The sequence below is a fragment of the Ictidomys tridecemlineatus genome, chromosome 11 (assembly GCF_052094955.1).
Source record: "Ictidomys tridecemlineatus isolate mIctTri1 chromosome 11, mIctTri1.hap1, whole genome shotgun sequence".
Taxonomy (NCBI): Eukaryota; Metazoa; Chordata; class Mammalia; order Rodentia; family Sciuridae; genus Ictidomys; species Ictidomys tridecemlineatus.
Window position 1 is genome coordinate 26,835,633 of NC_135487.1, and position 13,940 is coordinate 26,849,572.

Genomic DNA, 13,940 nt, shown 5'->3' on the forward strand with positions numbered 1-13,940 from the left:
TCCAGAATCTCTGAGGTCCTGGGCTCCATCCCTAGCACCAACAAAACAAAACACTAACAAAAATTAATAACAATTACTCACCAGTGTATGCCTGTTATACTATACAACTTCTCAAACCTTGGAATCAGGTGGACATCACATATAATATTTCACATGGTTTAAGCACAGTATAGATTGAACATATCTAATCCAAAGTGTCCAAAATCCAAAACTTTTTGAGTACCACCATGATGCCACAGTGGAAAATTCTACACCACCAAACTTAGTTTCATGCAACTCAGTGAGACCCTGTCTCTAAATAAAATACAAAATATTTTAGGAAATGTGACTCAGTGGTCACATTATTAAAGATATTGCACAAAATTACCTCCTGGCTATGTGTATAAGATATATATGAAACACAGTGAATTTCATGTTTTATCCTTGAGCTACATCTCCAAAATCTGGAAAACAAATCCATTGACTGAAACATTTTCAGTCTCAAGCATTTTGGACAGGGACATGCATTAAATCACAGCAGCTACCAAAACCCAAGTTTCTAAAAATATGATCTCAAAAAGGAATGCAGCACTCTCCACTGATGAAACTGTGAACCAGTGGTTCCTGTTTACCCTGAAAAGTTTTAAATCTCCCACAATGTCCCTGTGAGTGTCACTGCAGAGCCTCAGCTCTGTGTGCTTTAACGCACAGTTTGGGAATGACAGCCCAGCTTTTAAAATTTTTTTCCTCGGGCTGGAGATGTGGCTCAAGCAGTAGCGTACTCGCCTGGCATGCGCAGGGGCCCTGGGTTCGATCCTCAGCACCATATACAAATAAAGATGTTGTGTCCACCAAAAACTAAAAAATAAATATTAAAAAATTATCTCTCTCTCTCTCTCAAAAAAAAAATTTTTTTTTTCCTCTTAGAATTAGTACCATTTGAAGGGCTGGGGAGTGAAGCTCAGTGGTAGAGTACTGCCTAGCATGAGGCCCTGGGTTCAATCCCCAGCACTACAAAAATAAAATAACCACTACCCTTTGATATTACATCACATTTTTAATAAAATTTTATTTATTTATTATTGGATGCCATCCTCACTAAAAGTTACACCCTATGAGGCAAGACTGCCTTCATGCTATTTCCCTGAGATGCATCCAGGGACTGGGGCGCAACAGACATTCAATGTATTACAGATATGAAAGAATCAATTACAAAGTCCCACTTGACTATTACCTTCCTGTGTGACTTGAGAAGTCACTTCCTCTTTTTGGGTCTTAGTTTCTTCATCTATAAAATAGGGACTTCAACATTAACAGTTCCTGGGGCTTTATAACATGCAAAGGCACCTGCACTTTTCACAGGAATGTCAGTGCTTTCTAATTATACCCTCAGGATTTTCTTTCTTTGGATACTTCCTAACTGCCAGGCTGAAATGACATCTCCTGGGGACAAATTGTCTGCCCCTGTGGATTCGGCTTATGTCCATGGGTAGGAAGCACACTGGTGGGGAAACCGCCCTGCAGACCTACATCTTGCCAATGCTCTCACATGGGATCTCTCCCTGGACTCAGTCCAGCAAGGCTGGACATCTTCATTCATGACTCCACAGATGGAAACTTTAAGGCAGGATTTGGGGAATTTCCAGCCACAGGACAGTCTTCTCAGAACTTCTTTCCCCCAGAATATGGCACAGAAGCTGACTGTCAGCAGCTCCTTACCAAATTTACCATTAGAAAGTACCATGATTCCCTCTCTGGCCACAACTTCCTGTCCTGTCTCCTCTCCTGCTCCCCAACTCCCACTCAGCCCTTTTTCCCCACCTCAGACCCCCAATCCATTGTCAGCCAATTTAATAGGTCACTTCTGGGATCTTTTCTTTCTTTTCATATTCAGTTATCAAGTCTATGGATTTCCTCTGATAAACACCTTTAAACCTGACACTTGTCCCTGTCCCCACCGATATGCCTTAGTTCAGGCCTTCAATATTTCTGCAAAGCCCAAAATGATTTCTTTACCTCCATCTTCACCCTCTCCAAACCAGCCTGCCACCATATGGAAAACACAACCTAAGCAGCTCATTATTGTGTGTAAAATCCCTCAATAATTTATAAGACTTTTGGAATAAAACTAATCTCTGAGTTACACACAAGGTCCTTTATAATCAGCTGCAGAGTACCTCTTAGCCCATCCCATCCCCACTCCAGCCTGTCCTCCCCACTCCTCAATCCAGTCACACCAATTTACCTTTCCAGATGATGCTTCCTCATCCTATCCCTGATCCTGGGTATATTTTTTCCTACTATTATCAAGTATTTATTTTACACTTTGCAAAGTTGATCCTGAGTGTATCCTAACCTCCATCACATGGTGGACTACAAACTCATTCTTCAACTTCAAGACTCAGCTCATGAGCCATCTTCAGAAAGCTGTCTCTAGCCCTCTTCTCACATCCTGACAAAGTGTCCAGGCATTCTTCATAATGGAATCATAACTGGGCTTATCTGGTTTTGTCTTACCTCTCAGTGGCTTCTGCCTTGCCATAATACAGAGCCCATACTAGGCAGTCAGGAAATGCATACTTAACAAATGGACTCAATTCTTCTTATGTTCAGGTCATTTCTCAGTGGTGATTTCTGGGTGCCTCCCCCATGACCACCTTTCATGCCTACAACTAATGGCATTTCCCAGTAGGAAACTACCTAGTAAGTCAACCGTAGTAACAACTCCAGCTTGAAAGAGAACACAGAAAAAGAAAGGTGGGAGCATCTCATGAAGATGGAAGGGAGATCAGCAGAGTAGAGGAAAGGGACAAGCAGGGGGTACTAAGGAAGAAAGGGGATTTACTGGGGATCAGTTTGACCAAAATAGACTGCTATGTTGTGTGCATATACAAATGGGTAACAATAAATCCCACCATTGTATACAACAATAATGCACTGATTAAAAAATATGGGGGAAAAACCCTCCAGCTTCATCTCAATGTGAAAAAAGTACAGAATGTTGGAATTGTTTTGCAGCTTCTGCACTTTGCACCACACATCTTAGCGACTCAAAACTCCTCTCGCATGCCTTCCTAAATAGACAGTGTTGGCTCCTGAGGCTCCTCCTCAGCCTGAGCAGCAGTGTATCCTGAGAGAGCCCTACAATCCCTTATCTGAAACCCTCTGAGCCAAATGCATTTTGAAATGAATTTGGGGGTTTTAGAAAGATAATACACTACCTGTACCATATACTACAATAACCCCAGCAGAGTATGTGGCATAGTATAACTCATGAATAATGACACTTAGTGGGATAAATAAAGCCTATAAATAGTCTCATATCAGTAAAAGCAATTCTTACTGCCAAACTGAGCCCAAATTAAGCTAAGTCCAAACTTACCAGAAAATTATTTTCAGCCTTCAGAGCTTTCAGGATCTCAGACTGCCAATAAGGCACTGAGGGTGGCAGCTGTGAGTATGCTCTGATGTATCCAAACCCATCAGAAAGGGGTGCAGCATAAGTCAATGTACATACATATCACATTTATAACCACACATATGTGTTATAAAGACACATATTGCTACAGCTGGGATGTGGCTTGCCCTCAAAGGTTCACTAGAAGCTTAATCCTCAGTGTGGCAATGTTGAATGGTGGTGGATCCTTTCAGAGGTGAGGTCTATGGGAAGGTAATTTGGTAAATGGGAGTGGTATTTTGAACTATTAGGGGTTCTTCAAAAGTGAATTGCTATAATTCAAGCACAGTGAGTGGTGCATACCTATAAACCCAACAACTCAGGAGGCTGAAGCAGGAGGTCAGCCTCAGCAACTCGGCAAGACCCTGTCTCAAAAATAAAAAGGGCTGGGGATGTAGCTCAGTGGTAAAGTACCCCTGGGTTCAATCCCCATTCCAAAAAAAAAAAAAAAAAAATCGGGGTGGGGAGGCTTTTAGAAAGAACAAGCCTGGCTCAAATCCTTTGGCTTCCTGTTTCATGGTGTGCTCTCTCTCAGGCGCTGCCACCACTGTGATGCCATTCACCACAAGGCGCTCACCAGAGGCCGAACAGATAGGGCAGCTTGTTCTTGGGCTTTCTCTCTCTAAAACTGTGAGCTAAGTAAACCTTTCTTAGCTCCATGCAGCATCAGATACTTTGTTACAGTAAAAGAAGCTATGAGACATAAACACTAGAAAGTCTGGATGGGTATCCATCAAAGCCTTAATGGTGGTCATTTCTGAGTGCTAGGATTTGGAATCAGACTTAGGTTCTATTTTGGTCCTGACTTTTACTAGCTGTGGGACTTTGGGCAAATTGTCTAACTTCTCCAAGTCTCTGTTTCCTTGTCAGAACAAAGATATCTCCTATAGTTGCTGTCTTCTTTTCCCAGGGTTAGCTTTAACTTGAGGCTATCCCTCATTCCATGGCAAAAGGAGCTCTAGAAGCCGAATCAGACCTGTGCAAATTCCAGACCCACAAAACAAAAAGGCAAGGCCTCAATGTCAATGTCTTAAGGGCAGCCCTATCAGTGATGTGGGACTCTATGATTTTTTTTTTTTTTTTGGTACTGGGGATTGAACTCAGGCACTCAACCAGTGAGCCACGTCCCCAGCCCTATTTTGTATTTTATTTAGAGAAAGGGTCTCACTGAGTTGCTAAGCACCATGCCATTGCTGAGGCTTTGAACTCGCCATCCTCCCGTCTCAACCTCCTGAACCGCTGGGATTACAGGCATGGCCACCATACCCGGCCTTGACTCTAGGCTTTTTGATGCAAAGAAATAAACCAAACTCGGGGCTGGGGATGTGGCTCAAGCGGTAGCTCGCTTGCCTGGCATATGTGCGGCCCAGGTTCAATCCCCAGCAACACATACAAACAAAGATGTTGTGTCCGCCAAAAACTGAAAAGTAAATATTAAAATTAAAAAAAAAAAGAAATAAACCAAACTCAAACAAAAATAAAATATCCTTGGGGCTGGGGATGTGGCTCAAGCGGTAGCGCGCTCGCCTGGCATGCGTGCAGCCCGGGTTCGATCCTCAGCACCACATATAAACAAAGATGTTATGTCTGCCGAAAACTAAAAAATAAATATTAAAAACAATTTCTCTCTCTCTCTCCTCTCTCACTCTCTCTTTTAAAATATAAATAAATAAATAAATAAATAAATAAATAAAATAAAATATCCCACTTCTTTTTCTTTTTTGAGGTACTGGGGATTAAATCTCTACCACTAAGTCATGACTCCAGTCTTTTTTATTTTTTATTTTAAGATAGGGTTTTTTTTTTTTTAAGAGAGAGAGAATTTTTTAATATTTATTTTTTAGTTTTTTGGCAGACAGAACATCTTTGTTTGTATGTGGTGCTGAGGATCGAACCAGGGCCGCACACATACCAGGCGAGCGCACTACCGCTGAAGCCACATCCCCAGTCCCTAAAATAGGGTTTTGTAGCCAGGCATGGCCCATGCCTGTAATCCCAGTGGCTTAGGAGGCTGAGGCAGGAGGATTACAAGTTCAAAGTCAGCCTCAGAAAATCCAAGGAGCTAAGCAACTCAGTGAGACCCTGGCTCTAAATAAAATCAAAAAAGAGGGATAGGGATGTGGCTCAGTGGTCCAGTGCCCCTGAGTTCAATCCTGGTACTCCCTCCAAAAGACAGGGTCTTGCTAAATTGTCAAGTTTTACAGTTCCCAAGAGCACATCCCCAAGGACCTACTTCCCCACTAGGTTCCACCTCCTGCAGTTTCTGTCACCTCCCACTAGTCCACTGGAATCATGACTCTCTCAGTGGATTAACCCACTGGTAAATTCAGAGCCCTCATGATTCAATCACCTCCCCAAAGCCCACCTCTGAACATTGCCACACCAGGGACCCAGCCCTCAACACAGGAGCCATTGAGGGCGTTTCATGCCAGATCATACAACTGTTACTGGGCTTTTCTACAAGGTCTTCTGCACACGGGTGGATCCTGGGTAAAAATGTAGTCAGATGTCTAGGCCTGTTCCGGGAGCCCTCCCTTCTGTCATCAGGACTGTCCTTCTCCTGTGGTAGGTTTGTAATCCTGCCATCCACTCACCCCTCTTCTTAGGCAGCCAGAAAGAGTCAGCCAAGGGTCTCTTCTTTCTCACAGCTATTGTCCTCCAGGCCATCACCTCCTTGTTTGTTGCCTCAAGAGCCTCCGGAGTAGGAGAGATCCTCCCACTCCTTTCACAATGCCTCTCTGGACTCAGCCACATCTACTCTGATTTAATCTCTCTCTGCTCTAAAATGTCCCAGATTACACCACTGCCTAGAGGTTAAGGTCCAAACTGGTTCAACTAGCCTATGAGGCAAAGAGCCTCATATTGGCTTGACTCCACCACCCAGACAGCCTGATCTAAAAAGACAGGTTCCCCATGCACACACCCTCCTCTCTCGCCTCCCTAGGTACGCCTTCTTTCTGGCCAACTCCCCTTTAAAGTATGGCCTCAGTTCCTTCATGAAGCCCCACTAACCTGCACCTGTCCTCTAGAGGCCTTGCTTTATTCTGAGGGCGTTCTTGTCCGTGTATCTTGTTCAACATTTTAAGAGGCATTAGAGTGTTCTAGAAAAGCCTTAGGCTTTGGAATAAAACACAGCAGGCTATTTTAATGGTACCATTCATTACCTTATGTGAAACCTCAAGCAAATGACTTGTTTTTCCTCTTTTATAAAATGGAGAGGACACTGCCACACTTCAGAGAAGCCCAAAGTATAAAATACAATCTCTATGGGTCAGGAGCCTAGCACCATGCCTGGCAACAGCAGATAATCAGGAACTATTTGTTCTTTTCTTTCTTCATCACTCCTAATCCTCTGCTGCTTTAATAACAATAACTGCCATTTATCAAGCACACTTTCAGAGCTAGGTTCTATGCCACATGCTCCATGCACTGTTCATGATTATTGTTTTCATTTTACAAATAAGGATACTGAGGCCTACGGCAGACATGCCCAAGGACACAGAATCAGTAAATGGCACAGCTGACATTAAAACTCAGATCTGTTTTGATTCCAAGGCCCTACAACCTCCCCTTTTACAACTATGAGCACAAACACCATCAATAAAATTGAAAACTCTGAGGGATAAGTACTAAGCTAGAAAGAAAACAAAGCAGAAGCTCCACAGTGGTTTCTGCAGGATGTGTGGGTGTGCGGGTATCAATGCAGAGTGGAGATCATATTCTACCCTTCCTAAGCATCTACTGGTCAGGTCCAGGAGGAGGTGCCCCTCCTATCCTCCCAGGCACCAGCCTTTGCATTCCATTCCAGCAACTAGAAGAACCTGCAAAACCATATGAGCAAAACACCACAAATGATGTGCTCTAAAATACCAGCAAGGTTAAATGGGTTAATCCAATGCTTGCCAGTGACACTACGCCATCTCCAAGCCACAGGGGGGCATCCCATGGGTTCTTTCAATTTAAGAGGGCAACACACATCAGCAAGAGATCCACTCAATCCCCAGGGAAGTAACAGATACATATCCAACTACTCGGAATCTAAGTTGGGCTGTGTTGATGACAAGAAAAAATACTCATCATGAACAATATTAATGGCAAACACTTAAGTCTCACTATATAAAGAACACTGCTTTCATCACTGTGGTGTCTTTTCTCTTCACAATTTACTCTATGAGGTAGGTGCCACATTTCAGAACAAGAAAAAAACACAGAGAGGTTAAACTACTTGCCCAAATACACAGAGTAAGTAGGGAACGGCACAGCCAGCATTCAAACCCAGGGCATCAGAGAGGAGAGTCTGTGCTCTCAAATAAAAAACTTACGACTCCTCAGAGAATACAAGGGCTCAGAAAGCAGAGGAAATAACTTCAGCAAAAGCATCAAGCAAAATGTTCAGACAGAAGAAACAACAAGTAAGATAAATAAGAGTGAAAAGTTATGCTGAGAGGCACTTGGAGTCATCTAGGGGTTACAGGGGTTAGGACTCGAGTACTACATTCAAACAAATGACCTGAGTTCTGTTTTCAGCTCTGTCACCAAACAGGTTGAATGATCACTGGCATGTTACCTACCTTCTCAGAGCCTCAATCTCCCCAAATGAAAAACGAAGATTCTCTTGTGGAACTTTATGGCACAGTATAAGGCCAACAGACCCATAGTAAGTACTTCACAAATTGCAACTGCTAATGAAACTACTAGTGATAATAACAATAAATTCAGGGACAAACTGCAAGACTGAATGCTATGTGGAGTTTGAATTTTACTCATATAGCAAAGGGAAACTAAGTGTTTACATAGTACTTAGTACACAAGACAGGGAGCTCTTGAGTGCAGTTCATAACACAGGGCACCTGGCCTTAAAAAGAATGGAAAGAATCCATTTTTGCCACTTCAGTCTAGCCACTAATCTAAATAGTTCTGTCATCCTTTTTTCTTTTTTTTTTTTTTTTTTTTGGTACTGGATTTGAACTTATTTGATCACTGAGCCACATCCCCAGCCCTATTTTGTATTTTATTTAGAAACAAGGTCTCACTGAGTTGCTCAGCGTCTCTCTTTTGCTGAGGCTGACTTTGAACTTTTTTTTTTTTAATATTTATTTTTTTAGTTTTAGGTGGATACAATATCTTTATTTTACACTTATGTGGTGCTGAGGATCGAACCCAGTGCCTCGTGCATGCTAGGAAAACACTCTACCACTGAGCCACAACTCCAGCCCTGGCTTTGAACTCTTGATCCTCCTGCCTCAGCCTCCTGAGCTACTGGGATTACAGGCGAGTGCCATTGCACCAGCTGTGTCATTCTTTTTTGTTTGTTTGATTCTGGTCCTGGGAACAAAACCCAGGGCCTTATGGATATATTCTATAATTTTCTTAAAAATCAAATAACTATGCTGAGTTTTCTTTTTACATTTCCCAGTATCTTCATGGCAAAAAACAGTACCACAGATTTTAGCATTTGTAATGGACACAGACATCTCTTAAAAACCCATTTAGTGGGGCTAGGACTCAGTGGCAGAGCGTTTGCATATCACATGTGAGGCACTGGGTTCAATTCTTAGCACCACATAAAAATAAAATAAAGGCATTCTGTTCATCTACAACTACCAAAAACTAAAAAATAAAAAAAAACATCTTATACCCTATTGTACCCTATACTCAAGATAAACCCTGGACTAAAGATCCAATCTACAAATATGACCAGTTTAGCTTTCAAGGAGGAAGACTACAGAGTAATTACTTTTTTTGTGTGTGTGTGTGTGGTGTTAGGGATTGAACCCAGGGCCTTATGCATGCAAGGCAAGCACTATACTAACTGAGATATATCCCCAGCCCCAGAGTAATTACTTTGCAGTACAAGTCAGAGGCGAGAGGATATTGGAGAAATGACTTGACTCTTTCCTCCAGGTTCTCCCTTCAGTGGGCCTTCTGTGAACTGCCTGTGGTCTGGTGATAAAGCTGAAAGAGAAGTGGGCAAGAGCAAACCAAGACCGGAGGGGGAGGGAGTGCAGAGCATTCTCAAAGAGGAAAGGGGCAAGAGTTGTTCAGGAAACAAACTGTTTTGGTCTCTACAATTCAATTAAAGACAGACATTCCTCCCCCCAACACTGCCCCCCTGTTTTGGGTGCTCAAATCCGGGGCTCTGCATATGCTAGGAAAGTGCTTTACTACTGAGCTATAGCTATAGGCCAAGACACACATTTTTGCAGCACCTACTTATATATAAGACATTGAGCTGGCTTTGCTTTTGTTTTTGTAGGATTGAGCCCAGAGGTGTCTACCATTGAGCTACATCTCTAGACCTTTTTATTTTAGGAGACTAGGTCTTACTAAGTTGCCTAAACTGGCCTCAAACTTGTAATCCTCCTCTCAGAGACTCCTGAATAGAAGGCTGGCATTTGGGAAAGAGGGGATACAAAATGCTAAGAGCAGCAAAATTCAAGCTTTTAAAAACAGCTGAATGAGAAGTTAACGAAGACATGAAAAAGTACAGGGCTCCATCCAGAAATAATAAGCAGTCAAGTTTGAAGTAAGAGGAAATGCACTTGAGTTGTGGCAGACAAGACTAGAGAGGTGGGCTGAGGCCAGGCTGTTCAGGACTTGAACGTCACACCAAGGAATCTGAACTTTATTCTGTAGGCAACAGGGAGTGGTAGAACATGTAAACTCACATCACATAGTGAGATGTGATAAAAAGCATGTTCTAAGGAGATAAGAGAGAAACTTAAGGTCGGGAAGACTTGTAAGAGAGCCAATGCAATTGTTCAGGTAAATTGTTCAGGTAATTCGATTGTTGATTGCATTCAGCCAATGCAATTGTTCATGTTAGTATGAACTAACTATGAACTAGGGGGATTTTGAAATGTGGGCAGGTAGGAGCAGTATTGAAGAAAAAGAATGGACAAAATTTGCTTATTAGGCATAAAAGGATAGAGAAAAGTAAGAATAACAGAGGTTTTTAGTGACTGCATTAAGAGAAAAGAAACTGGAGTGAGGGAAGGAGTAAAAAAGATAACAAATACAATTCTTCTGGAAAGAAACCACCAAAGGATAGACCCAGAAGAGGGCAGCCAGGTTCTAAACTCTTGGGACTGGGCATTTGCAATTTCTAAGTGTGTTGCTCACGTAAAAGCACCCTTAAGTTATCTAGCTTTGCTACAAGTATTGTATGACCTTCCAGAAGGCAAACTTTTACTCCAATTTTATAGATGTTAAGAGAGGACAATCAAGGCTGGGGTTGTGGCTCAGTGGTAGAGGGCTTGCCTAGCACGTGCGAGGCCCTGGGTTCGATCCTCAGCACCACATATAAATAAATTAAATAAAGATATAGGGCTAGGGTTGTGGCTCAACAGTAACGCGCTCGCCTTGCATGTGTGAGACCCTGGGTTCGATTCTCAGCACCATATAAAAAAATAAAAATAAACAAAATAAAGATATTGTGTCCATATTAACTTAAAAAAAAACTTTAAAAAATTTTTTAAAAAATAAAGATATAAAAAGAGAAAGAGAGAGGGGCGGGGGCAATCAAAACATATCTAATATTGTACCCAGGAGCAACAGTGAAAAGACAAAAATAGCCAGGCTACTTAGATATACACTTTGTTTAAATCCTTATCATCACTATCACTATTTCAAGAATGAAAGTCTCTTCTGATTCATATTTGCTAGCTTCAGCTCATATATGGATCATCAGTAAATACTATAAATTTGCTACAGTTATATTTTTTACATTGACTTTTTTTTTTCCCTTTTGGCTGTTTTTACAGTATATTTTAAGAAAAAAACAAAACAAAAAACAATCAAACAACCAACCAAAACAAACAAACAAAAATGTAGGTCAGCCAGCATCTATGCCCAACACTGCCTTTCCTGTAATAGATATTGACACCTCCTCTTCCTAAACTACCCATCCCTAAGGATTCTTCCATTAAAAGCTCTGCACCTAAATAAATATTTGTGGGTCACTTCTCCTGTTATAAAAAAACACTGTAGAATTCCAAATCAAACTGTTTTCACAAGGGAAAAAAGTCTTTAGGGGATTCTCCTGTACTAGAAATAAACATATGTTTATATGGGACAAAGAAGGAAAACAGAGAATAAAAGGAGGAAGAAAAATTGGTACAGTTCTGTTTTATTTCATTTATTTATTTATTGGTACCAGAGATTGAATCCAGGGGCACCTAAACACTGTGACACATCCCCAGCCTTTTTTTTTTTTTTTTTTTGGGTGGGGCAGGGATAACTGGGGATTGAACTCAGGGGCACTTGATCACTGAGTCACATCCCTAGTCCTAGTTTGTATTTTATTTAGAGACAGGGTCTCACTGAGTTGCAGAGCTGCCTTTGAACTCCCAATCAATCCTCCTGCCTCCACCTCCAGTGGTGGAGCATGCCTGTAATCCACTGGGATTACAGGCATGCTCCACCGTGCCCTTTGTGAGCCCTTTGTGAGCCCTTTGTGAGACAGGGACTCACTAGTTGCTTAAGGCCTTGCTAAATTGCTGGCTTTGAACTTGTGATCCTCCTGCCTCAGGCTCCTGGGATTACAGGTGTGTGCCACTACCCTCCACTTCTGTTTAGTTTAAAGAAACATGTGACTCAAATTAATTTGCTTAGAAAGTCTGCAGAGCTTACTACAAAAGTGGAAATGATATGTATGTAATATTCATACCTCTAAGAGAAACAAAAGCAAATTCATTTTCTTCATGCTAAAAGGATCTGTTGGTCACACAGGTTTTACTTATTAATATAGACAGAGCAAGACCAAAGAAAATCAACCCACAGGCTATTTTTCTAACATTCTCTCTGGCTCCTGCTCTAGTAATCTAGGTTACCCTTTATGTTACCCCAAGATATAAATAGCATTCATTTCCTTTCACAGGCCAGACTTTAAAGCTTTGTTTCCTGGGTGGGTGGGGGGGAGAACACTTATAACACATTTCATTCTAAATTTGAATTACTATAAAGCTAGCTCACTTTGAATCAACTATGGAAAAAAATCCAAAATACCAACATTTGTTTGCTCCTACCACTTTGATAAATTAGCCCTGAACAGCCCCCATGGGACTTCCAAGTAGCTGTTTCCTTTCCAGTGTAGAGCTCAGAATCCTCCAGAACACAACTGCAGGTCTTTGCATGGACCCAGGATGAAATGCAGGTGAACTTTTTACACAACTTGATAAATACTGAGCCCTATGAAGGATGTCCCATTGGGTTTTCAACCAGATAAATGGATTTTCAGTTGCTAGATAACAATAATGAGGGGCTGGGGTTGTGGATCAGTGGTGGAATGCTTGCCTAGCACATGCGAGGCCCTGGGTTCCATCCTCAGCACCACATTAAAAAAAAAAAAAAATAGATAAAAGAAGATACTGTGTCCAACTAAAAAATAAATATTAAAAAAATGAGACATTTTCCCCAAGTCAGACCCCATTCTGTTTAAAGAAAGAAAAGGCTATAAAAGTTAAGAGCAATAAAATAAGCCAAGAAGCAGAAAAGCTCCTGCCTAAAACAGATACCAGTGTAAAGCCAGTGAAAGGTCTTAGCAGTTGAAGAGACCACAGAGAATCAGGTGAACAGGTTCCCACTCAACAAGAAGCACTGTGTCTCATTTCAACATCACAACTTGGCTCCTAGATTTCCATCCCAACCTAAGACACGGATTCCAGGTGGAAATTAGCTTCACTTTATTTTTCTACTACAATTTCTACCCCTAATATTCCTGAATTCAACAGAGACAGACCCAAGAAAGGAATGAACATTTTTGAGACAATCACTAAAGTGAGAATTTTCCTTTCTCTATCAAGGCAAAGGTGAGGAATGAAGACCAGATTCACCTTAGCCCCAAAACATTTAGGCCTTCCAGGGGCTCTTGCCCTTGGCTCACCCTACAAGGATCACTGTCCCACAAGGCTGGCCCTATGCTTTCTTACCTCCATAGACTATCAGACCCCCTCTCTGCCAGACTGCCAGCTCCTGGGAGGTGCCTTGTACTGCTGCTGTGTGCCACAAACAGCACTGCAAAAAAACTTTTCTCTGGGGTTGGCTACTGGGAGTGGGAATTTTAATCATATGCACATAGAAGAACCAAATCCACTACCTTGGGGCCTGGATCTACTAAGCGTCCAGAGTTGGCCCAAAGGGTTTCTCTTATCTGTTGTAGAAGCAGCAACTCTCCCTTGGCTGAGGCCAGAGCAACTCTGGAAATAGAAATGACCCAAACAGAAAGGGGAGTTTGGTACCACTTGTACCAATTTTAATAGGAGCAAATCAGCAATTACTAGTGGAATCTCACTGTGTTGTTTTGATGGGGACAAATTCTTTTAAACTAAAAGTAAAAACAAAACCTTGATAATAATTCCTCTCCAGCATGTGGCTAGTTTCCCTTTTGTGAAAGGAAATGAAAGATTCTGCCATCCTTGCACATTTCTCTCTCAGGGGCAGATAACAGGCTTGGGTGCTAGCTGATCTGTCTCACCAAAGATATTCCTCTGCTGAAAGAACGAAG

General features: G+C 41.8%; 1 protein-coding gene across 7 annotated transcripts in view; it reads right to left on the reverse strand.

Moving 5' to 3' along the window:
• The window catches only part of Inpp5b (inositol polyphosphate-5-phosphatase B), a 55,353-nt gene that overhangs the window by 31,962 nt on the left and 9,451 nt on the right, over positions 1-13,940 (reverse strand). The window contains exon 1 of one of the 7 annotated variants that reach the window (XM_040288396.2): positions 6,031-6,206. The exons of 5 other annotated variants lie outside the window; for them this stretch is intronic. Coding sequence is in view for 1 of the 2 variants with exons in the window: in XM_078025941.1 (XP_077882067.1) it covers positions 6,031-6,190 (160 nt within the window). In the remaining variant the exon portion in view is untranslated. Of the gene's footprint in view, positions 1-6,030; positions 6,207-13,940 lie in introns of those variants that run through there. One more of the 7 variants, XM_078025941.1, reaches the window with a different exon arrangement.